The 25,000-nt window shown below is 45.7% G+C and overlaps 1 protein-coding gene across 1 annotated transcript in view; it reads right to left on the bottom strand.

Moving 5' to 3' along the window:
* Positions 1-25,000, bottom strand: part of LOC110490712 (protein kinase C-binding protein NELL2) — a 104,988-nt gene that overhangs the window by 23,794 nt on the left and 56,194 nt on the right. The window contains exons 13-15 of the mRNA XM_036945213.1: positions 15,571-15,696; positions 3,395-3,517; positions 2,037-2,132 (exon numbers count right to left, since the gene is read on the bottom strand). Of these exons, the coding sequence (XP_036801108.1) occupies positions 2,037-2,132; positions 3,395-3,517; positions 15,571-15,696 (345 nt within the window). The remainder of the gene's footprint in view (positions 1-2,036; positions 2,133-3,394; positions 3,518-15,570; positions 15,697-25,000) is intronic.

Genomic DNA, 25,000 nt, shown 5'->3' with positions numbered 1-25,000 from the left:
CTCTCTCCTCTCTCTCCACTCTCTCTCTCTCTCATTCATTCTCTCTATCTCTCTCTCTCTCCTCTATCTCTCTCTCTCCTCTATCTCTCTCTGCATCTCTCTCTCCTCTCTCACTCTCTCTCTCTCTCCTCTCTCTCCACTCTCTCTTTCTCTCATTCATTCTCTTTCTCTCTCTCCTCTATCTCTCTCTCCTCTCTCTCTCCTCTCTCTCTCTCTCTCCTCTATCTCTCTGCATCTCTCTCTCCTCTATCTCTCTGCATCTCTCTCTCTCTCATTCATTCTCTCTATCTCTCTCTCTCTCCTCTCTCACTCTCCATCTCCGCTTCTCTCTTTTGTTCTGCCAGTCACACATTGAGGCGTGTGGGGGTTTGCAGTATCACTAATGGTGGTGAAATGCACAGACAGATGTCCTGCAGAGAGCTGTGTGAGACTAACCTCTCCTCCCCCTAACTCCCCCTGCCTGCCCCTAACTCCCCCTAACTCCCCCTAGCTACCCCTCCTCTCCATGCCTTCCTATTCTACCCCTAACTCTCCCTGCCTGCCCCTTCTCCTCCTAACTCCCCCTAGCTACCTCTCTTCCCCCTAACTCTCCTTGCCTTCCAAATCTACCCCTAACTCCCCCTGCCTTCCTATTCTCCCCCTAACTCCCCCTGCCTGCCCAATCTACCCCTAACTCTCCTTGCCTTCCCATTCTACCCCGAACTCTCCCTGCCTTCCTATTCTACCCCTAACTCTCCCTGCCTTCCTATTCTACCCCGAACTCTCCCTGCCTTCCTATTCTACCCCTAACTCTCCCTGCCTTCCTATTCTACCCCGAACTCTCCCTGCCTTCCTATTCTCCCCCTAACTCTCCTTGCCTGCCCAATCTACCCCTAACTCTCCCTGCCTTCCTATTCTACCCCTAACTCTCCCTGCCTTCCTATTCTACCCCTAACTCTCCCTGCCTTCCTATTCTACCCCTAACTCCCCCTGCCTTCCTATTCTACCCCTAACTCTCCCTGCCTTCCTATTCTACCCCTAACTCTCCCTGCCTTCCTATTCTACCCCTAACTCTCCCTGCCTTCCTATTCTACCCCTAACTCTCCCTGCCTTCCTATTCTACCCCTAACTCTCCCTGCCTTCCTATTCTCCCCCTAACTCTCCTTGCCTGCCCAATCTACCCCTAACTCTCCCTGCCTTCCTATTCTACCCCTAACTCTCCCTGCCTTCCTATTCTACCCCTAACTCTCCCTGCCTTCCTATTCTACCCCTAACTCTCCCTGCTTTCCTATTCTCCCCCAACTCTCCTTGCCTGCCCAATCTACCCCTAACTCTCCCTGCCTTCCTATTCTACCCCTAACTCTCCCTGCCTTCCTATTCTCCCCCTAACTCCCCCTGCCTTCCTATTCTACCCCTAACTCTCCCTGCCTTCCTATTCTACCCCTAACTCTCCCTGCCTGCCCAATCTACCCCTAACTCTCCCTGCCTTCCAATTCTACCCCTAACTCCCCCTGCCTTCCTATTCTACCCCTAACTCTCCTTGCCTGCCCAATCTACCCCTAACTCTCCCTGCCTTCCTATTCTACCCCTAACTCTCCCTGCCTTCCTATTCTACCCCTAACTCTCCCTGCCTTCCTATTCTACCCCTAACTCTCCCTGCCTTCCTATTCTCCCCCTAACTCTCCTTGCCTGCCCAATCTACCCCTAACTCTCCCTGCCTTCCTATTCTACCCCTAACTCTCCCTGCCTTCCTATTCTACCCCTAACTCTCCCTGCCTTCCTATTCTACCCCTAACTCTCCCTGCCTTCCTATTCTACCCCTAACTCTCCCTGCCTTCCTATTCTACCCCTAACTCTCCCTGCCTTCCTATTCTACCCCTAACTCTCCCTGCCTTCCTATTCTACCCCTAACTCTCCCTGCCTTCCTATTCTACCCCTAACTCCATCTTCCACCCCATCTACCCCTAACTCCTCTTAACTCCCCCATCTATTGCTAACTCCTCCTTCCTCCCCCACCTCCAGCTGAATCCCTCTTCCTTCCCCACCTGTGTTCTTACCTGTCTCACATCTCTTCCCAGTGAACCCCTGTTGACAGATACAGGTGTCCGGGTTTACACAGGATCCTCCGTTCTGGCACAAACCATCACACAAAGCTGGGGGGAACATAGGAGGGAGGAATTAGTCTCGGACAGGACAGATTATGCTATGTTGGATCCTTCCTAGACATACAGTAACTAGACAGATGATGCTATGTTGGATCCTTCCTAGACATACAGTAACTAGACAGATTATGCTATGTTGGATCCTTCCTAGACATACAGTAACAGGACAGATGATGCTATGTTGGATCCTTCCTAGACATACAGTAACAGGACAGATGATGCTATGTTGGATACTTCCTAGACATACAGTAACTAGACAGATGATGCTATGTTGGATCCTTCCTAGACATACAGTAACAGGACAGATGATGCTATGTTGGATCCTTCCTAGACATACAGTAACAGGACAGATGATGCTATGCTGGATCCTTCCTAGACATACAGTAACAGGACAGATGATGCTATGTTGGATCCTTCCTAGACATACAGTAACAGGACAGATGATGCTATGTTGGATCCTTCCTAGACATACAGTAACAGGACAGATGATGCTATGCTGGATCCTTCCTAGACATACAGTAACAGGACAGATGATGCTATGCTGGATCCTTCCTAGACATACAGTAACAGGACAGATGATGCTATGTTGGATCCTTCCTAGACATACAGTAACAGGACAGATGATGCTATGTTGGTTCCTTCCTAGGCATACAGTAACAGGACAGATGATGCTATGATGGATCCTTCCTAGGCATACAGTAACAGGACAGATGATGCTATGCTGGATCCTTCCTAGACATACAGTAACTAGACAGATGATGCTATTTGGGAAACACTGATTTGGTGGATGCAAAGACAGGTGTTGTTGAAATGTTGTGTATCTGTAACGGCTGTATCTTGAAGTGTCTGTTTTATTAAAAATGCCATGTTGATTTGGGAATGATCTGTTCCCATGGAACCATTGGGCCCCTGAATAACATTAAAATTGATGTTAAAGTGTTTGTGCAGAGGCAGATAGACACAGGAAGGCTGTGTGTGTGTGTGTGTGTGTGTGTGTGTGTGTGTGTGTGTGTGTGTGTGTGTGTGCGTGTGTGCGTGTGTGTGTGTGTGCGTGTGTGCGTGTGTGTGTGTGTGTGTGTGTGTGAGTGTGTGTGTGTGTGTGCGTGCGTGCAAGTGCATGTGCGTGCGTGCAAGTGTGTGTGCGCGCGAGTGTGTGCGTCAACCGCACGTGTGTACTTAAATGCGCGAGTGTGTGTACATGTGTGCGTATCCTGAGAGTGTAAAGTGGGTATGTATACGTGTGTGTGTCTCACCTCTGCAGACTGTCCCGTTGCCTACATAGCCTGGTTTACAGGAGCAGCTGTGGCCCCCCACCGTGTTGAAACAGATGGCATTCTCATCACAGCTGTGAAGACCTGTCGTACACTCATCACGTTCTGGATGGAGACAAGAAGAGGAGGATAACTACACTAATAACACACACACACGCACACTCCATTCAACCCCTCTGTCTATACAGTAGTCAGCTAGTGTGTGTGTGTGTGTGTGTGTGTGTGTGTGTGTGTGTGTGTGTGTGTGTGTGTGTGTGTGTGTGTGTGTGTGTGTGTGCATGCTGCTCTGTACCTCAATCTTCCAAACTGGCCCCAGATTAAAAAGAAATGGGGAAAGTAGAAAATCCTGTTTGGCTCAATTTGATGGTCTGAAAACATTTTGAAAACATGTGATTCTCTGACGTCTAAGATGCTTAACAGACAGCCTGAACATGTCCCTCAGGTAACCAGGGAAGAAAGAGTAACGCTCTTACTTGGCAGAAAAGTGGGAAATCAAAACTTTAAAAATCAAACATTTTCCTCTGAAAAAACTCACAGGTAGATGTGTGAGAAAGAGAGAGAGAGTAGAGAGAGAGAGAAAGAGAGAGCGAGAGAGACAGAGAGAGAGAGGCACAGAGAGATATAGGGAGAGGGAGAGAGAGAGAAACAGCGAGAGAGAGAGAGAGAGAGACAGCGAGAAAGAGAGAGAGAGAGAGAGAGAGAGAGAGAGAGAGAGAGAGAGACAGAGACAGCGATAAAGAGAGAGAGAGAGAGAGAGAGAGAGAGAGAGGTCATTTTTCCTTAATAATGTCAGAGGAAAATGAAAAGCAGCTGATTGTTATTAGAACCAATGAGAACCAGAGAGACTAGACATCTCTCTCTCTCTATGTTAAACTACTCTGACAGAAATAACTAGACATAACTGATTAGAGTTACGCTACAGATAACACTATATCACATGGAAAGCCCGGCTACAGCAGCCTCAATATCTAACAGACTCAGAGTGGTGTGAACAGGAAGAACACTACCTGGCTGACATATGATAATATTCACCTGAAAGAGTTCTCTGACTGACTGTCAATGTGTAGTCTATGATAATGTATGTTTAATCACCATTGAGAGCTGACCCTGATCTAACCCATCAATCATATGATAACGATTTTGCTACAGTCTGTTAAGAATGAATAAAGAGCTTGACTTCACGACGCTGAGGGGTCCCACTGTCTGTCACTGCATATGTGAGAGGGTTGCCTGCGGCGGTGTGTGTGTGTGTGTGTGTGTGTGTGTGTGTGTGTGCGTGTGTGTGTGTGTGTGCATGTGTATGTTTCTGTGTGTGTTTGCACGCACGGGAACGTGTGTATGTGGCGATGTGGGCAGCGGTGTGTGTGTGTGTGTGTGTGTGTGTGTGTGTGTGTGTGTGTGTGTGTGTGTGTGTGTGTGTGTGTGTGTGTGTGTGTGTGGGCTCGACGCCTCAGGCTGTTAACTACATATGACAGGGGTCCTGTCCACCACGATGAGAGGCAGCCGGCCGTGACAGTGGGAATGACACCAATTACCCTCTGTAATTACACCTCTCAACAGACCACTAATACTGCTCTCAGACCTGCCATGCATAACACCTCTCAACAGACCACTAATGCTGCTCTCAGACCTGCCATGCATAACACCTCTCAACAGACCACTAATGCTGCTCTCAGACCTGCCATGCATAACACCTCTCAACAGACCACTAATACTGCTCTCAGACCTGCCATGCATAACACCTCTCAACAGCCACATCCCTGTCTGAGCCCGAACACTGGTTCCAGACCTGTCATTAGACTAGTGTAGCCCAGCGTTTGGGTCTGGGACTGATAGCAGTCTTTTATCCATGCACCTGTTCCTCATCTGGATCAGAACCAGAATAATCAGTACTTGGATATCTGTGGCTCTGAGTTGGATCACAACACTTAGCATGGCTGTAGTGCAATAGGTAACCCGTGCCTCTACATCTGCATTGGTTGCTGTCTGAGGTTTTAGGCTTGGTTTCTGTATTGCACTTTGTGACATCAGCTGATGTCACAAAGGCTTTATAAATACCTTTGCTTGATTGATGCATGCTGAGAAATGTTTTTTGACTGACAGGCAACTGTATGCTACGTATGCTAACTGAGAGCTATAGATGAGGTGAAGGAGTCAATGTAATGCGACTGGCGCACATTCAACAGATCTGATCTGAATAAAATGGATATTCTATCAAATCCGTCATGATTTATGTATTGTAACAGGCCCACATCGTGGTTGCTTAAGGCCAATTTGGGTATATTTGGCTGTTTTCACTGCATAACATGTAAAAGTTGTCCCTTTTCAGGTTCAGAAGAAGTGACTGCTAAATGCTAACTCCTGTTCGTATAAGCTGGTTAGCATAGTAGCATAGCTAACGTTCAGAAATCGGTGATGGTAGTCAAATTCGTTTTTTAACTGTAATGCAGTTGATTGGTGACGATGACATAAACATGTGTTGGGGTCGACCTCCATACCAGCATTATACTCTGATCGTCACTTCAACATAGTGTCAAATACACATATAACCAATCAGATAAATGTAGGATCATGTTGTTGGGGGGAAATGAGGAGACTTGAGATCTTTCCCCAGGCGTTTCCATGACAATTCCATTGTTTAGGTCGAGTTCGCTTGACCTCTTTACCGCATCTATGGAGTTTTCACTCAACTGACCGTTAAATTCATCTTTATCAATTAGGAATTAGAACACTTTAATTTAACAGTGTAATTTAACAGGATCTATATGAAAATAAGTTAAGTTAAGGTTCTGTTGTATTGAAGTCAGCTCACCCACCCAAGTAGAGAAAACATGATGCATAAACAAAGATCTGTAAAAAGTGTATTGTGTTGTTTTCACCTTCCTGCTGCTAAGGCTGTCTGTGGAGCTTCCTTCAGATGAACATTCATTATGAAACCCCTGACAGCTCCCTTAAACACTGGCACTACACACACACACACGCACACACACACACACTACACACACACACACACACACACACACACACACACACACACACACACACACACACACACACACACACACACACACACACATACACACAAACACAGTGAGAGATACACACACAGACATAAACACACACACACACACACACACACACACACACACACACACACACACACACACACACACACACACACACACACGCATCACACATATTGGTTGACTGCTCTAGTCTGAACACCGGTCTCCTCTCTGATTTAGACATCAACTATTTGGCAATGTTTCATACTTTGGATCAAATTAATCACAAAGTCAGTCCATAAATATTATACAATAAGAGTCATTTAGAAACTAGAATCTAGTGTTCTGTCACTGCTGTAAACACTGGGTCAACTAATATTATACAATAAGAGTCATTTAGAAACTAGAATCTAGTGTTCTGTCACTGCTGTAAACACTGGGTCAACTAATATTATACAATAAGAGTCATTTAGAAACTAGAATCTAGTGTTCTGTCACTGCTGTAAACACTGGGTCAACTAATATTATACAATAAGAGTCATTTAGAAACTAGAATCTAGTGTTCTGTCACTGCTGTAAACACTGGGTCAACAAATATTATACAATAAGAGTCATTTGGAAACTAGAATCTAGTGTTCTGTCACTGCTGTAAACACTGGGTCAACTAATATTATACAATAAGAGTCATTTAGAAACTAGAATCTAGTGTTCTGTCACTGCTGTAAACACTGGGTCAACTAATATTATACAATAAGAGTCATTAGGAAACTAGAATCTAGTGTTCTGTCACTGCTGTAAACACTGGGTCAACTAATATTATACAATAAGAGTCATTTAGAAACTAGAATCTAGTGTTCTGTCACTGCTGTAAACACTGGGTCAACTAATATTATACAATAAGAGTCATTTAGAAACTAGAATCTAGTGTTCTGTCACTGCTGTAAACACTGGGTCAACTAATATTATACAATAAGAGTCATTTAGAAACTAGAATCTAGTGTTCTGTCACTGCTGTAAACACTGGGTCAACTAATATTATACAATAAGAGTCATTTAGAAACTAGAATCTAGTGTTCTGTCACTGCTGTAAACACTGGGTCAACTAATATTATACAATAAGAGTAATTTAGAAACTAGAATCTAGTGTTCTGTCACTGCTGTAAACACTGGGTCAACTAATATTATACAATAAGAGTCATTAGGAAACTAGAATCTAGTGTTCTGTCACTGCTGTAAACACTGGGTCAACTAATATTATACAATAAGAGTCATTAGGAAACTAGAATCTAGTGTTCTGTCACTGCTGTAAACACTGGGTCAACTAATATTATACAATAAGAGTCATTAGGAAACTAGAATCTAGTGTTCTGTCAGTGCTGTAAACACTGGGTCAACTAATATTAGACAATAAGAGTCATTTAGAAACTAGAATCTAGTGTTCTGTCACTGCTGTAAACACTGGGTCAACTAATATTATACCATAAGAGTCATTAGGAAACTAGAATCTAGTGTTCTGTCACTGCTGTAAACACTGGGTCAACTAATATTATACAATAAGAGTCATTTAGAAACTAGAATCTAGTGTTCTGTCACTGCTGTAAACACTGGGTCAACTAATATTATACAATAAGAGTCATTTAGAAACTAGAATCTAGTGTTCTGTCACTGCTGTAAACACTGGGTCAACTAATATTATACAATAAGAGTCATTTAGAAACTAGAATCTAGTGTTCTGTCACTGCTGTAAACACTGGGTCAACTAATATTATACAATAAGAGTCATTTAGAAACTAGAATCTAGTGTTCTGTCACTGCTGTAAACACTGGGTCAACTAATATTATACAATAAGAGTAATTTAGAAACTAGAATCTAGTGTTCTGTCACTGCTGTAAACACTGGGTCAACTAATATTATACAATAAGAGTCATTAGGAAACTAGAATCTAGTGTTCTGTCACTGCTGTAAACACTGGGTCAACTAATATTATACAATAAGAGTCATTAGGAAACTAGAATCTAGTGTTCTGTCACTGCTGTAAACACTGGGTCAACTAATATTATACAATAAGAGTCATTAGGAAACTAGAATCTAGTGTTCTGTCAGTGCTGTAAACACTGGGTCAACTAATATTATACAATAAGAGTCATTTAGAAACTAGAATCTAGTGTTCTGTCACTGCTGTAAACACTGGGTCAACTAATATTATACCATAAGAGTCATTAGGAAACTAGAATCTAGTGTTCTGTCACTGCTGTAAACACTGGGTCAACTAATATTATACAATAAGAGTCATTTAGAAACTAGAATCTAGTGTTCTGTCACTGCTGTAAACACTGGGTCAACTAATATTATACAATAAGAGTCATTTAGAAACTAGAATCTAGTGTTCTGTCACTGCTGTAAACACTGGGTCAACTAATATTATACAATAAGAGTCATTTAGAAACTAGAATCTAGTGTTCTGTCACTGCTGTAAACACTGGGTCAACTAATATTATACAATAAGAGTCATTTAGAAACTAGAATCTAGTGTTCTGTCACTGCTGTAAACACTGGGTCAACTAATATTATACAATAAGAGTCATTTAGAAACTAGAATCTAGTGTTCTGTCACTGCTGTAAACACTGGGTCAACTAATATTATACAATAAGAGTCATTTAGAAACTAGAATCTAGTGTTCTGTCACTGCTGTAAACACTGGGTCAACTAATATTATACAATAAGAGTCATTTAGAAACTAGAATCTAGTGTTCTGTCACTGCTGTAAACACTGGGCCAACTAATATTATACAATAAGAGTCATTTAGAAACTAGAATCTAGTGTTCTGTCACTGCTGTAAACACTGGGTCAACTAATATTATACAATAAGAGTCATTTAGAAACTAGAATCTAGTGTTCTGTCACTGCTGTAAACACTGGGCCAACTAATATTATACAATAAGAGTCATTTAGAAACTAGAATCTAGTGTTCTGTCACTGCTGTAAACACTGGGTCAACTAATATTATACAATAAGAGTCATTAGGAAACTAGAATCTAGTGTTCTGTCACTGCTGTAAACACTGGGTCAACTAATATTATACAATAAGAGTCATTTGGAAACTAGAATCTAGTGTTCTGTCACTGCTGTAAACACTGGGTCAACTAATATTATACAATAAGAGTCATTTAGAAACTAGAATCTAGTGTTCTGTCAGTGCTGTAAACACTGGGTCAACTAATATTATACAATAAGAGTCATTTAGAAACTAGAATCTAGTGTTCTGTCACTGCTGTAAACACTGGGTCATTAATATTGCCAGAGCGTAGTGGCTAAAATATGAATCGTATTGTGCGAGCTGTGATAAGACGAATAAATCATTTCAATGCTAATGTTTTCCTGGTTCTTGGACAATGTAATCTACCAGCCCCTGCCACTTTGGCTGATGTAATTACAAGGATAGACAAGTAGCTCCAATCATTAAAACATTGCCGTTTATCTATCATTTCACTGGGGAGAATATAAATGGCTTCTCATTGTGAGAGGAGAGGAGAGGAGAGGAGAGGAGAGGAGAGGAGAGGAGAGGAGAAACCTGGTGGCATTATACACATATCAACTTTTCAGCTATTTATAATGTTGTGGCTGGAAACTAACAGTTTGACTCATGGACACCAGTCTCCACAGAATATCTAATGGATTCATGGCATTTCACTGAATCCTGGAACTAAATGTAATGAGCCAAAGGCACAAAGGGGCTTCTATGTGAGGACACATTCAGTATCTATAGAGTGCAAAGCTTTAGGATTAGGCTGGTCCCAGATCTGTAGCTATGTGACATAGCCAACTCTTCTCTCTATGTTATAGCCTGGTCCCAGATATGTAGTTATGTGACATAGCCAACTCTTCTCTCTATGTTATAGCCTGGTCCCAGATATGTAGCTATGTGACATAGCCAACTCTTCTCTCTATGTTATAGCCTGGTCCCTGAGTCAATCAATACATGTTAGAATCACCTTTGGCAGTGATTACAGCTGTGAGTCTTTCTGGGTAGGTCTTTAAAAGAGCTTTGCACATCTGGATTGTACAATATTTGCACATTCTTCAAGCTCTGTCAAGTTGGTTGTTGATCATTGCTAGACAGACATTTTCAAGTCGATTTAAGTCAAAATTGTAACTAGCCCACTCAGGAACATTCGTCTTGATAAGCAACTCGTGTATATTTGGCCTTGTGTTTTAGGTCATTGTCCTGCTGAAAGGTGAATTTATCTCCCAGTGTCTGGTGGAAAGCAGACTGAACCAGTTTTTCCTCTAGGATTTTGCCTGTGCTTAGCTCTATTCCATTAATTTTATCCCCCCCAAAAAACTCGCTAGTCCTTGCCGATGACAAGCATACCCATAACATGATGCTGCCAACGCCATGTCTGAAAATATGAAGAGTGGTACTCAGTGATGTGTTGTGTTGGAATTTCCCTCAACATAACACTGTATTCAGGACATAAAGTTAATTTCTTTGCCACATTTCTTTGCAGTTTTACTTTAGTGCCTTATTGCAAACAGGATGTATGTTTTGGAATATTTTTAGTCTGTACAGGATTCCTTCTTTTTCAGTCTGTCATTTGGTCAGTATTGTGGAGTAACTACAATGTTGTTGATCCATCTTCATTTTTCACAGCCATTAAACTCTGTAACTGTTTTAAAGTCGCTATTGGCCTCATGGTGAATTCCCTTTGCAGTTTCCTTCCTCTCCGGGAACTGAGTTAGGAAGGACGCCTGTATCTTTGTTGTGAGCGGGTGTATTGTTTTACCATCCAAAGTGTAATTAATAACTTCACCATACACAGAATAGTAAAGTGATGTGGTACTGTACGAAACATGTACAATTGAGATAACCATCAAAGCGACAGGTTGTGTTAGCAGAACAATTGGATTTTCAAAGAGATAACTATGAGGGATACAGCCAAGAGATGAGATACCAAATGAAACAACTTTTAAATGTTAACATCATCATAGCCCCTATGCTATTCAGTTGCCTGAGGAAGCCATGCTATTTCCAGAGGCGTGTGTAGGCATTGCAAACGTGGACAAGACAAGTCTCCACAGTCGCAACATCCCACAGCATCTACCAAATTATAATAACATATGTGAACAAACAAATGTGTTATAAAATATCTAAATAAGAACACTGGAACATTTTGTCCCAGCAATGTGGAAATGTGTCTTTGGCTAGTCTTTCCTGTTGGTTTCACAGCATGATTTAGTAATGAAGTCACGATTAGTAATAAAGTCGTTCTAGTAATAAAGTAATTCTGTACAGAGAGCTCCGTCACTTACCAAAGGAACAGAACAGATAGAAGCTGTGACTAAACTCCATGTAACGGTCTTCTAGGTGTGAAGGAGAGTCGGACCAAAATGCGGCGTGTAGATTGCGATCCATGTTTATTGTGACTATAGCAACATGAATCCAAATACAAACAGTGCAAAATAATAAACGTAATGAAAACCGAAACAGCCTAAACTGGTGCAAACTAACACTAAGGACAATCACCCACAAACACACAGTGAAACCCAGGCTACCTAAATATGGTTCCCAATCAGAGACAATGACTAACACCTGCCTCTGATTGAGAACCATATCAGGCCGGACATAGAAATAGACAAACAAGACATCCAACATAGAATGCCCACCCAGTTCACGTCCTGACCAACACTAAAACAAGAAAAACACACACGAACGATGGTCAGAACGTGACAGTACCCCCCCTCCAAGGTGCGGACTCCGGACGCACAACTTAAACCTATGGGGGAGGGTGTGGGTGGGCATCTGTCCGCGGTGGCGGCTCTGGCGCTGGACGTGGACCCCACTCCATAACAGTTTCATTCCACCTCCTTAGCGTCCCTAGATAGGTGACCCTTCTTAATGACAGCTCGGGACAGAGGGTCAGCTCGAGACAGAGGGGCAGCTCGGGACAGAAGTAGCTCGGGACTGATGGGTAGCACAGCACTGAGAGGAAGCTCAGGCAGGTAGTTAGATCCGGCAGATCCTGGCTGGCTGGCGGTTCTGGCAGATCCTGGCCGACTGGCAGATCTGGAAGAGTCTGGCCGACTGGCAGATCTGGAAGAGTCTGGTCGACTGGCAGATCTGGAAGAGTCTGGTCGACTGGCAGATCTGGAAGTGTCTGGTCGACTGGCAGATCTGGAAGAGTCTGGTCGACTGGCAGATCTGGAAGAGTCTGGTCGACTGGCAGATCTGGAAGAGTCTGGTCGACTGGCAGATCTGGAAGAGTCTGGTCGACTGGCAGATCTGGAAGAGTCTGGTCGACTGGCAGATCTGGAAGAGTCTGGTCGACTGGCAGATCTGGCTGCTCCATGCTGACTGGCAGCACTGGCTGCTCCATGCTAACTGGCAGCTCTGGCGGCTCCTTGCAGACTGGTAGCTCCTTGCAGACTGGCAGCTCTGGCGGCCCCTGGTTGACTGGCGGCGCTGGCGCTGGGCTGACTGGCGGCACTGGCGGCCCCTGGCTGACTGGCGGCACTGGAGGCCCCTGGCTGACTGGCGGCACTGGAGGCCCCTGGCTGACTGGCGGCACTGGCGGCCCCTGGCAGACGGGCGGCACTGGCGGCTCCTGGCAGACGGGCGGCGCTGGCGGCGCTGGGCAGACGGGCGGCGCTGGCGGCGCTGGGCAGACGGGCGGCACTGGCGGCGCTGGGCAGACGGGCGGCACTGGCGGCGCTGGGCAGACGGGCGGCACTGGCGGCGCTGGGCAGACGGGCGGCACTGGCGGCGCTGGGCAGACGGGCGGCACTGGCGGCGCTGGGCAGACGGGCGGCACTGGCGGCGCTGGGCAGACGGGCGGCACTGGCGGCGTTGGGCAGACGGGAAGCTCCGATGGCGCCGGGCAGACGGGAAGCTCCGGCAGAGGCGCCGGGCAGACGGGAAGCTCCGGCAGAGGCGCCGGACAGGCGGGAGGCTCCGGCAGAGGCGCCGGACAGGCGGGAGGCTCCGGCAGAGGCGCCGGACAGTTGGGAGGCTCCGGCAGAGGCGCCGGACAGGCGGGAGGCTCCGGCAGAGGCGCCGGACAGGCGGGAGGCTCCGGCAGAGGCGCCGGACAGGCGGGAGGCTCCGGCAGAGGCGCCGGACAGGCGGGAGGCTCCGGCAGAGGCGCCGGACAGGCGGGAGGCTCCGGCAGAGGCGCCGGACAGGCGGGAGGCTCCGGCAGCGGCGCCGGACAGGCGGGAGGCTCCGGCAGAGGCGCCGGACAGGCGGGAGGCTCCGGCAGAGGCGCCGGACAGGCGGGAGGCTCCGGCAGAGGCGCCGGACAGGCGGGAGGCTCCGGCAGCGCTGGAGAGGAGGAAGGCTCTGGACGGATGGGCCGGAGAGACAGCCTGGTACGGGGAGCTGCCACCGGAGGGCTGGGGTGTGGAGGTGGTGACGGATAGACCGGGCCGTGCAGGCGCACTGGAGCTCTTGAGCACCGAGCCTGCCCAACCTTACCCGGTTGAATGGTCCCGGTCGCCCTGCCAGTGCGGCGAGGTGGAATAGCCCGCACTGGGCTATGCAGGCGAACCGGGGACACCGTGCGCAAGGCTGGTGCCATGTAAGCCGGCCCAAGGAGACGCACTGGAGACCAGATGCGTAGAGCCGGCTTCATGGCACTTGGCTCGATGCCCACTCTAGCCCGGCCGATACGCGGAGCTGGAATGTACCGCACCGGGCTGTGCACCCGCACTGGGGACACCGTGCGCTCCACAGCATAACACGGTGCCTGCCCGGTCTCTCTAGCCCCCCGGTAACCACAGGAAGTTGGCTCAGGTCTCCTACCTGGCGTAGCCATACTCCCTGTTAGCCCCCCCCCAAGAAATTTTTGGGGCTGCTTCTCAGGCTTCCATCCGCTACGTCGTGCTGCCTCCTCATATCTGCGCCTCTCCGCTTTCGCCGCCTCCAGTTCTTCTTTGGGGCGGCGATATTCTCCTGGCTGAGCCCAGGGTCCTCTTCCTTCTAATTCGTCCTCCCATGTCCATACCTCCTCTTTGGGCTGCTCCTTTGGGCGGCTACACTCCCCTGGTTTAGCCCAGGGTCCTCTCCCGTCGAGGATTTCCTCCCATGTCCAGAAATCCTTATTGCGCGTCTCCTCGCGCTGCTCCTGCCTGTTGACACGCTGCTTGGTCCTTTTGTGGTGGGTGATTCTGTAACGGTCTTCTAGGTGTGAAGGAGAGTCGGACCAAAATGCGGCGTGTAGATTGCGATCCATGTTTATTGTGACTATAGCAACATGAATCCAAATACAAACAGTGCAAAATAATAAACGTAATGAAAACCGAAACAGCCTAAACTGGTGCAAACTAACACTAAGGACAATCACCCACAAACACACAGTGAAACCCAGGCTACCTAAATATGGTTCCCAATCAGAGACAATGACTAACACCTGCCTCTGATTGAGAACCATATCAGGCCGGACATAGAAATAGACAAACAAGACATCCAACATAGAATGCCCACCCAGTTCACGTCCTGACCAACACTAAAACAAGAAAAACACACACGAACGATGGTCAGAACGTGACACTCCATGCCATCTGCTTCCAGTGTGAAGGAGCTAAATCACCTAGCATTAGAGATATTATCTTTTTAATTACCGATCCACAGCAAATGTGCCGTGTCAACCCCACTGAGACTCTCTCTCTCTCTCTCTCTCTCTATGTCTCTCTGTCTGTCTGTCTCTCTCTCTCTCTCTCTCTCTCTCTCTCTCTCTCTCTCTCTCTCTCTCTCTCTCTCTCTGAGGTCCTCTGAGGTTAGAGCAGACATGTTTGAATTAGTCATGAACATAAGACCAGATCATAAGACCAGCTAACCTCTAATGTTAGCCCACTTCTCAAACAAACAACCCTGAGGTCAAATCGTGCAATGTAAGGTAAAGTAGCTTCACTCTGGTCAATAAAACTGTCCTTTGTAGAAGTCAGGCCTGCAGTGTGTATGTGTGTGTGTGCCCATGCAGATGCATGTGTTTGACTGGTGTGTGTGTCTGTGTGTGTGTGTGTGGGGGTGACCATGCAGATGTATGTGTTTGACTGGTGTGTGTGTGTGTGTGTGTGTGTGTGTGTGTGTGTGTGTGTGTGTGTGTGTGTGTGTGTGTGTGTGTGTGTGTGGGTGTGTGTGTGGGGGTGGCTCACCTGTGCAGGAATAGTCATCGATCCGGATGTATCCAGTGTGGCAGATGCACATGAAGGATCCTGGAGTATTGACACACATGGTGTTCTCTCTGCAGTAGTGCTTTCCCTCAGCACACTCATCAATATCTGGAATACAGACCAACGGGTCAAACAGACTGTTACAGGAAGGTCAATAAGGACCAACTAAAACCCAGACCCTCCCCCAGTCGATACAATTAAGAACCAGTGTCCAGCACAAAGATGAAGCCTATACCTGGTCCTTCCTAGTCTATAGCATATACCATAGGATATAGCTCTATAGTGGACTCCCCAATGTCTAGAACATTGAAAGTGATGAACTGTTGTGTAACAATATATGTGTGTATTCCACCCACCAAATAGTCTCTGTTACATTAACCACCAGCTAGTCTCTGTTACATTAACCACCATCTAGTCTCTGTTACATCAACCACCATCTAGTCTCTGTTACATTAACCACCATCTAGTCTCTGTTACATCACCCACCAACTAGTCTCTGTTACATTAACCACCATCTAGTCTCTGTTACATTAACCACCAACTAGTCTCTGTTACATCACCCACCAACTAGTCTCTGTTACATTAACCACCATCTAGTCTCTGTTACATTAACCACCAACTAGTCTCTGTTACATCACCCACCAACTAGTCTCTGTTACATTAACCACCAACTAGTCTCTGTTACATCAACCACCATCTAGTCTCTGTTACATTAACCACCATCTAGTCTCTGTTACATCACCCACCAACTAGTCTCTGTTACATTAACCACCATCTAGTCTCTGTTACATTAACCACCAACTAGTCTCTGTTACATCACCCACCAACTAGTCTCTGTTACATCACCCACCAACTAGTCTCTGTTACATCACCCACCAACTAGTCTCTGTTACATCACCCACCAACTAGTCTCTGTTACATCACCCACCAACTAGTCTCTGTTACATCACCCACCAACTAGTCTCTGTTACATCACCCACCATCTAGTCTCTGTTACATCACCCACCAACTAGTCTCTGTTACATCACCCACCAACTAGTCTCTGTTACATCACCCACCAACTAGTCTCCGTTACATCACCCACCAACTAGTCTCTGTTACATTAACCACCAACTAGTCTCTGTTACATCACCCACCAACTAGTCTCTGTTACATTAACCACCAACTAGTCTCTGTACATTAACCACCAACTAGTCGCTGTTACATTAACCACCAACTAGTCTCTGTTACATCACCCACCAACTAGTCTCTGTTACATCACCCACCAACTAGTCTCCGTTACATCACCCACCAACTAGTCTCTGTTACATCACCCACCAACTAGTCTCTGTTACATCACCCACCAACTAGTCTCTGTTACATCACCCACCATCTAGTCTCTGTAACACCAACCACCATCTAGTCTCTGTTACATCAACCACCAACTAGTCTCTGTTACATCAACCACCAACTAGTCTCTGTAACATCAACCACCATCTAGTCTCTGTTACATCACCCACCAACTAGTCTCTGTTACATTAACCACCATCTAGTCGCTGTTACATCACCCACCAACTAGTCTCCGTTACATCACCCACCAACTAGTCTCTGTTACATTAACCACCAACTAGTCTCTGTTACATCACCCACCAACTAGTCTCTTTTACATTAACCACCATATAGTCTCTGTTACCTTAACCACCAACTAGTCTCTGTTACATCACCCACCAACTAGTCTCTGTTACATCACCCACCAACTAGTCTCTGTTACATTAACCACCAACTAGTCTCTGTTACATCACCCACCAACTAGTCTCTGTTACATCAACCACCAACTAGTCTCTGTTACATCACCCACCAACTAGTCTCTGTTACATCACCCACCAACTAGTCTCTATTACATTAACCACCAACTAGTCTCTGTTACATCAACTACCAACTAGTCTCTGTTACATTAACCACCAACTAGTCTCTGTTACGTCACCCACCAACTAGTCTCCGTTACGTCACCCACCAACTAGTCTCTGTTACATTAACCACCATCTAGTCTCTGTTACATCACCCACCAACTAGTCTATGTTACATTAACCACCAACTAGTCTCTGTTACATCACCCACCAACTAGTCTCTGTTACATCACCCACCAACTACTCTGTTACATCAACCACCAACTAGTCTCTGTAACATCAACCACCAACTAGTCTATGTGACATCACCCACCAACTAGTCTCTGTTACATTAACCACCATCTAGTCTCTGTTACATCACCCACCAACTAGTCTCTGTTACATTAACTACCATCTAGTCTCTGTTACATCACCCACCAACTAGTCTCTGTTACATTAACCACCATCTAGTCTCTGTTACATCACCCACCAACTAGTCTCTGTTACATCACCCACCAACTAGTCTATGTGACATCACCCACCAACTAGTCTCTGTTACATCACCCACCAACTAGTCTCTGTTACATCACCCACCAACTAGTCTCTGTTACATCACCCACCAACTAGTCTCTGTTACATTAACCACCAACTAGTCTCTGTTACATCACCCACCAACTAGTCTCTGTTACATTAACCACCATCTAGTCTCTGTTACATCACCCACCAACTAGTCTCTGTTACATCACCCACCAACTAGTCTCTGTTACATTAACCACCAACTAGTCTCTGTTACATCACCCACCAACTAGTCTCTGTTACATTAACCACCAACTAGTCTCTGTACATTAACCACCAACTAGTCTCTGTTACATCACCCACCAACTAGTCTCTGTTACATCACCCACCAACTAGTCTCTGTTACATCACCCACCAACTAGTCTCTGTTACATTAACCACCATCTAGTCTCTGTTACATCACCCACCAACTAGTCTCTGTTACATCACCCACCAACTAGTCTCTGTTACATCACCCACCAACTAGTCTCTGTTTCATCACCCACCAACTAGTCTCTATTACATTAACCACCAACTAGTCTCTGTAACATCACCCACCAACTAGTCTCTGTTTCATCACCCACCAACTAGTCTCTGTTACATCACCCACCAACTAGTCTCTGTTACATCAACCACCAACTAGTCTCTGTTACATCACCCACCAACTAGTCTCTGTTTCATCACCCACCAACTAGTCTCTGTTACATCACCCACCAACTAGTCTCTATTACATTAACCACCAACTAGTCTCTGTAACATCACCCACCAACTAGTCTCTGTTACATCACCCACCAACTAGTCTCTGTTACATCACCCACCAACTAGTCTCTGTTACATTACCCACCAACTAGTCTCTGTTACATCACCCACCAACTAGTCTCCATTACATCACCCACCAACTAGTCTCTGTTACATTACCCACCAACTAGTCTCTGTTACATCACCCACCAACTAGTCTCTGTTCCATTAACCACCAACTAGTCTCTGTTACATCACCCACCAACTAGTCTCCATTACATCACCCACCAACTAGTCTCTGTTACATCACCCACCAACTAGTCTCTGTTACATTAACCACCAACTAGTCTCTGTTACATCACCCACCAACTAGTCTCCATTACATCACCCACCAACTAGTCTCTGTTACATCACCCACCAACTAGTCTCTGTTACATTAACCACCAACTAGTCTCTGTTACATCACCCACCAACTAGTATCCAATACATCACCCACCAACTAGTCTCTGTTACATTAACCACCAACTAGTCTCTGTTACATCACCCACCAACTAGTCTCTGTTACATTAACCACCAACTAGTCTCTGTTACATTAACCACCAACTAGTCTCTGTTACATCACCCACCAACTAGTCTCTGTTTCATCACCCACCAACTAGTCTCTGTTTCATCACCCACCAACTAATAATAGTAGTAACTAGTAATTATCTTTTTGTTTTCTCATGATTTGGTTGGGTCTAATTGTGTTGCTGTCCTGGGGCTCTGTGGGTTCTGTTTGTGAACAGAGCCCCAGGACCAGCTTGCTTAGGGAACTCTTCCCCTATTTTAACTGCACACTTGTTGTTTGTGTACATTGATTTTATAATGTTGTATGTTTTACCCCCAACACCACTTTCCATCAATTTGTATAGCAGACCCTCATGCCAAATTGAGTCGAAGGCTTTTTTGAAATCAACAAAGCATGAGAAGACTTTGCCTTTGTTTTGGTTTGTTTGTTTGTCAATTAGGGGGTGCAGGGTGAATACATGGTCTGTTGTACAGACAGATTTGGTAGAAAGCCAATTTGACATTTGCTCAGTACATTGTTTTCACTGAGGAAATGTACAAGTCTGCTGTTAATGATAATGCAGAGGATTTTCCCAAGGTTGTTGTTGACGCATATCCCATGGTAGTTATTGGGGTCAAATTTGTATCCATTTTTGTGGATTGGGGTGATCAGTCCTTGGTTCCAAATATTGGGGAAGATGCCAGAGCTAAGGATGATGTTACAGAGTTTTAGTATAGCCAATTGGAATTTGTTGCCTCTATATTTGATCATTTCATTGAGGATACCATCAACACCACAGGCCTTTTTGGGTTGGAGTGTTTTTATTTTGTCCTGTAGCTCATTCAAGGTAATTGGAGAATCCAGTGGGTTCTGGGAGTCTTTAATAGTTGATTCTAAGATTTGTATTTGATCATGTATATGTTTTTGCTCTTTGTTCTTTGTTATAGAGCCAAAAAGATTGGAGAAGTGGTTTACCCGTACATCTCCATTTTGGATAGATAATTATTTGTGTTGTTGTTTGTTTAGTGTTTTCCAATTTTCCCAGAAGTGGTTAGAGTCTATGGATTCTTCAATTACATTGAGCTGATTTCTGACGTGCTGTTCCTTCTTTTTCCGTAGTGTATTTCTGTATTGTTTTAGTGATTCACCATAGCGAAGGCGTAGACTCAGGTTTTCCGGATCTCTATGTTTTTGGTTAGACAGGTTTCTCAATTTCTTTCTTCGATTTTTGCATTCTTCATCAAACCATTTGTCATTGTTGTTCATTTTCTTCAGTTTTTTATTTGAGATTTTTAGATTTGATAGGGAAGCTGAGAGGTCAAATATACTGTTAAGATTTTCTTCTGCCAAGTTTACACCTTCACTATTACAGTGGAACGTTTTACCCAGGAAATTGTCTAAAGGGGGTTGAATTTGTTGTTGCCTAACTGTTTTTTGGTAGGTTTACAAACTGCATGTTACTCAGTTCCTTTGGCTTTGATGCCTCATGATTGAGTATTGCTCTGTTCAAGTAGACTGGGATTTTGCTGTGGTCTGATAGGGGTGTCAGTGGGCTGACTGTGAACGCTCTGAGAGACTCTGGGTTGAGGTCAGTGATAAAGTAGTCTACAGTACTAATGCCAAGAGAAGAGCTATAGGTGTACCTACCATAGGAGTCCCCTCGAAGCCTACCATTGACTATGTACATACCCAGCGTGCGACAGAGCTGCAGGAGTTGTGACCCGTTTTTGTTGGTTATGTTGTCATAGTTGTGCCTAGGGGGGGCATATGGGGGAGGGAATGCTGTCACCTGCAGGCGGGTGTTTGTCCCCCTGTGTGCTGAGGGTGTCAAGTTCTTGTCCCGTTCTGGCATTTAGGTCGCCACAGACTAGGACATGTCCCTGGGCCTGGAAATGATTGATTTCCCCCTCCAGTATGGGGATGCTAATGGGGGGATAAAGGTAGCCCACAGGAGGACATTTTTCCCTGTTAAGATAATTTCCTTTTGAATTTCTAGCCAAATGTAAAATGTTCCTGTTTTGATTAATTTAATGGAGTGAGTTATGTCTGCTCTATACCAAATTAGCATATCCCCTTCCCTGTTTCACACCTGGTAGTTTGCTGGATGGGACTACCAGCTCTCTGTAACCTAGAGGGCAACCAGTGGGTCCGTCTCCTCTATACCAGGTTTCCTGCAGGATGACAATGTCTGTATTACCGATTTCTTTGGTGAAGTCCAGGTTCCTGCTCTTTAGGCCAAAGGCAGATGACCTCAGCCCTTGGACATTCCAGGATGAGATGGTGAAGGCTTTGTGTTCCATAAAGTGTCCAATGTTGTTGGTCGTGTGGTTTGGCCTCAGGCCAGTAAGTGTGAGCAGAGCCTGCTGAGCATCTAGTACATGCCATTGGCTTGGGCTATTGTAAGAGTGGGGGTTGGGCCTGTTGGCCCGCGCACTGCCTGGGCGTATGTGTGACTTCCATGTTGAGGCCCTCTTGTGGGGGTGGGCAGGGGGGGCATAGGTCTGATCTGAGGGGGCCTAAATGGGGTGCGGGCATGGTTTACTTGGGGGGGTGTTGAGTGGTTGGGGTGAGGGTGTGGATGTGGCTGGTGGTGCTGTGGTCTGGATGTAAGTCCTCTTGGCGTGGGTCCTTTATGTGTAGGTCCGGGGGGGGGGGGGGGGGGGGGGTCCCACAGGTCTGGGAGAGTGTCTCGCTGGTCTGGGCGGGGTGTCTATTGGCCTGTTGCTCCTGTGTGAAGTGTTGGGGATACGTTTGAGAGCGATGTCCTTTAGAGTTCGGGCAAAGGTGGGCACTGCTGCCTTGTAGAGGTGGACCTGGTCATAGAGGTTGTTCAAGTCCAGGGTGGAGTGGTGGGCCAGGAAAACATTTGGTTTTGAGGCACAGCCATGGGAAATACTTGCGTTTACTCGCTGTATTGTAGCAGGTGGAAGTCTTTTCGTGGTAGCAGGGTGGAGATAACCACTTGTGCGTTGGGGAAAGTAGAATAAGCTTTTTCAATCACTCCCTTCAGTGCTGTGGCCACCCTTTCCTGCTGTGTTCTCAGGTTGTTTGTGCCTGTGTGTATTATTATGTGGCTGGGTGACCCTACAGAAGGTCTAGGGCATGCTGGGTGTTTGGACACCAGAGTTTAGACACACTGTGTTTGGGAAAAAGTTTTTTGTCTTGTATATATTTCCCATTTGAGTCCATAAGGAGTACAATCTGTGTCTTGTGTATGTCCTCAGTGGGTGTGGGGGGGTTGTCAGGAGGGCTATCAGGGTGGCTCAGAGGGGGTGAGAGCCCCTGGGCTTGGGGTTCTTCATTTGTCTGTTCTGCTGTGATGTCTAAGCTATGGTCAGGGTCTGGTGTGGACTGTTCTGCTGTGGTGTCGAGACTTTTGTCGGGTGCTGAGGTGGGCTGTTCTGCTGGCTTCTCTGCGGGGGTGGCCACCTCTCTAGTGGGTTGTTCTCTGTCACACGCCATCCCCCTCACCCTCTCCTCCAGTAGTCTGATCCTCTCCTCTAGTGCTCTGTTCTTCTCCTGATCCTGCTCTTTCCCCTGTTGAAGTTGTCTCACCACTGTCCAGAGTGCAGATATGTCTCTGTCCACCTCCAGATCTCCGGGTCTGGTTAAGAGAGTGTTGTTGTGCTGGACTGTTGTCTGGGTCTGTGCTGACTGGAGTGTAATCACCTGCTGTTCCATCTCCACCTGCCTTACCTCCAGCTGGGTAAATGTATCCTTCATTTCAATGAGAGGGTAGTACTCTGTGCTGGGAAGTTGGCTTTCCGCTGGGGGTGTCTCGTCTGTGGGGTTATATAATGAAGAGGTCTGGTCTGACCCTTTCGGGGTGGGGGTATCTTTCTCAAGGGAGAGCTTCTTCTGCTGGGTTAATTCTTTGATTAGGTGAAAGTCCAGCTGAAACTGTCTGGGGTTGCCCTGTACCATTACTGTTCCAGACTTATAGATATTTATATTAGCTGACTCAGAGTCCCCGTTGTCAAGTATCCTGAGTTTCCAACCCTCATTAACACCCCCTCTCTTAACAAAGGGGTAGTGTGCTAAGCCATGCTAGGGGATGGTTTGTGTGGAAGATGAGGTTGCTGATGTTCACATTTTTGTAATAGTCAGCAAAAAGTGGCTCTTGATTTTCCATAAGGAGCTTCATTTTGAGATATTTTCTTGCCATATCATTCTTTACATGCACAGGGTACTGTATTTTAATTACGTCTGAACAGCGGGAGGAAGCTTCTAAGGCCTCTCCATTTGGTTGGAGTAGACTGTTCGACTCTCCTGCCATTGTTGGGCTAAAGGGCTTTGACACCTCTCACTTGACACGTCAGTGCTAGTTGAAGTTGTATCGAGTTTGGCAGCCTTCATTTAGCATTCAGTCCTTATAAAGTAACGTAATGTATTTTTCTTCTTGGCTTTTGGAAATAAAATATAGTTACATTACTCAGTCAGTTCCAGGTTGGATGGTGTTTTCAGGTTTCTGTTGTTTTTGTATTATTTTGGAATAATACTCCTTGGTAGTTGTAAACCTTCCAGGTGATTCCGTAATTCCATCCAAAATCAGGTTGCAGGTTTTGAGATTTGATTTGGAGTAAAGGTTATGTTGTAGGGGGTAGCATCCTGCATATGTTCCTGACAAAAAAAAATCAAAGTTTATCTAACTCTAAATCTATATTTTTGAAAGAAAATGCTGAAAATGCTGAAAAACGCAGGAGCTCATCTGATCATGACCTCTAGCCTGCTCTCTGTTATCGCTGCAAGTCTCTGTTACATCAACCACCAGCTAGTCTCTTATGGTAGACTGTTACATCAACCACCAGCTAGTCTAGACTCCAACACCATCATTAGATTTGCTGACGACACAATGGTGGTAGGCCCGACCACCGACAACGATGAGACAGCCTATAGGGTGGAGGCCAAAGCCCTGGCAGTGTGGTGCCAGGCCAACAACCTCTCCCTCAATGTGATCAAGACAAAGGAGCTGAACGTGGACCAAACAGACACCCACTTACATTGACGGGGCTGAAGTGGAGCGGGTCGAGAGTTTCAAGTTCCTTGTTGTCCACATCACCAACAAACTATCTTGGTCCAAACACACCAAGAAATTTGTGAAATGGGCACGACCATGCCTTTTCCCCCTCGGGAGACTGAAAAGATTTGGCATATGTCCCCAGATCCTCAAAAAATTCTACAGTTGCACCATCAAGAACATCCCAAAAATTGTCAAAACACGTCAATCGGTACCGAAGCGCCAAGTCTAGGTCCAAAAGGCTCCTTAACACCTTCTACCCCCAAGCCATACGACTGCTCCCGGACTATTTTCATAGTTTATTTAGTCAATATTTTCTTCATTCTATTTTCTTAAAAGTGCATTGTTGGTTAAGGGCTTGTAAGTAAGCATTTCACAGTAAGGTCTACAACTGTTGTATTCGGCGCATGTCACAATTAAAATGTAATTTTGATTAGATTTGACTTGAAGGTATCTGGATGAAGTGTCACAGTAAAGTGCTCTGTCTCTTTTATAGAACACTGTTCATTGAATGATGGAAAACCTCAGAGTGCCTCTAGCACACGAACACACACACGTCGATGAGTATTCATGCAGCTTGTAGCCTATAATGGAATGGGATCTTCAATCTCCATGATCTAACTCATCTCTATGGTGGTGCTGTCACTACGAGATGCACGGCGCTGCGCCTGGGGTAAGATGATGTCTTCA

This window comes from Oncorhynchus mykiss, chromosome 15, assembly GCF_013265735.2.
Source record: "Oncorhynchus mykiss isolate Arlee chromosome 15, USDA_OmykA_1.1, whole genome shotgun sequence".
NCBI lineage: Eukaryota > Metazoa > Chordata > Actinopteri > Salmoniformes > Salmonidae > Oncorhynchus > Oncorhynchus mykiss.
Note: the sequence above shows the minus strand (reverse complement) of the source record. Positions and strands in the feature narration are given on the sequence as shown.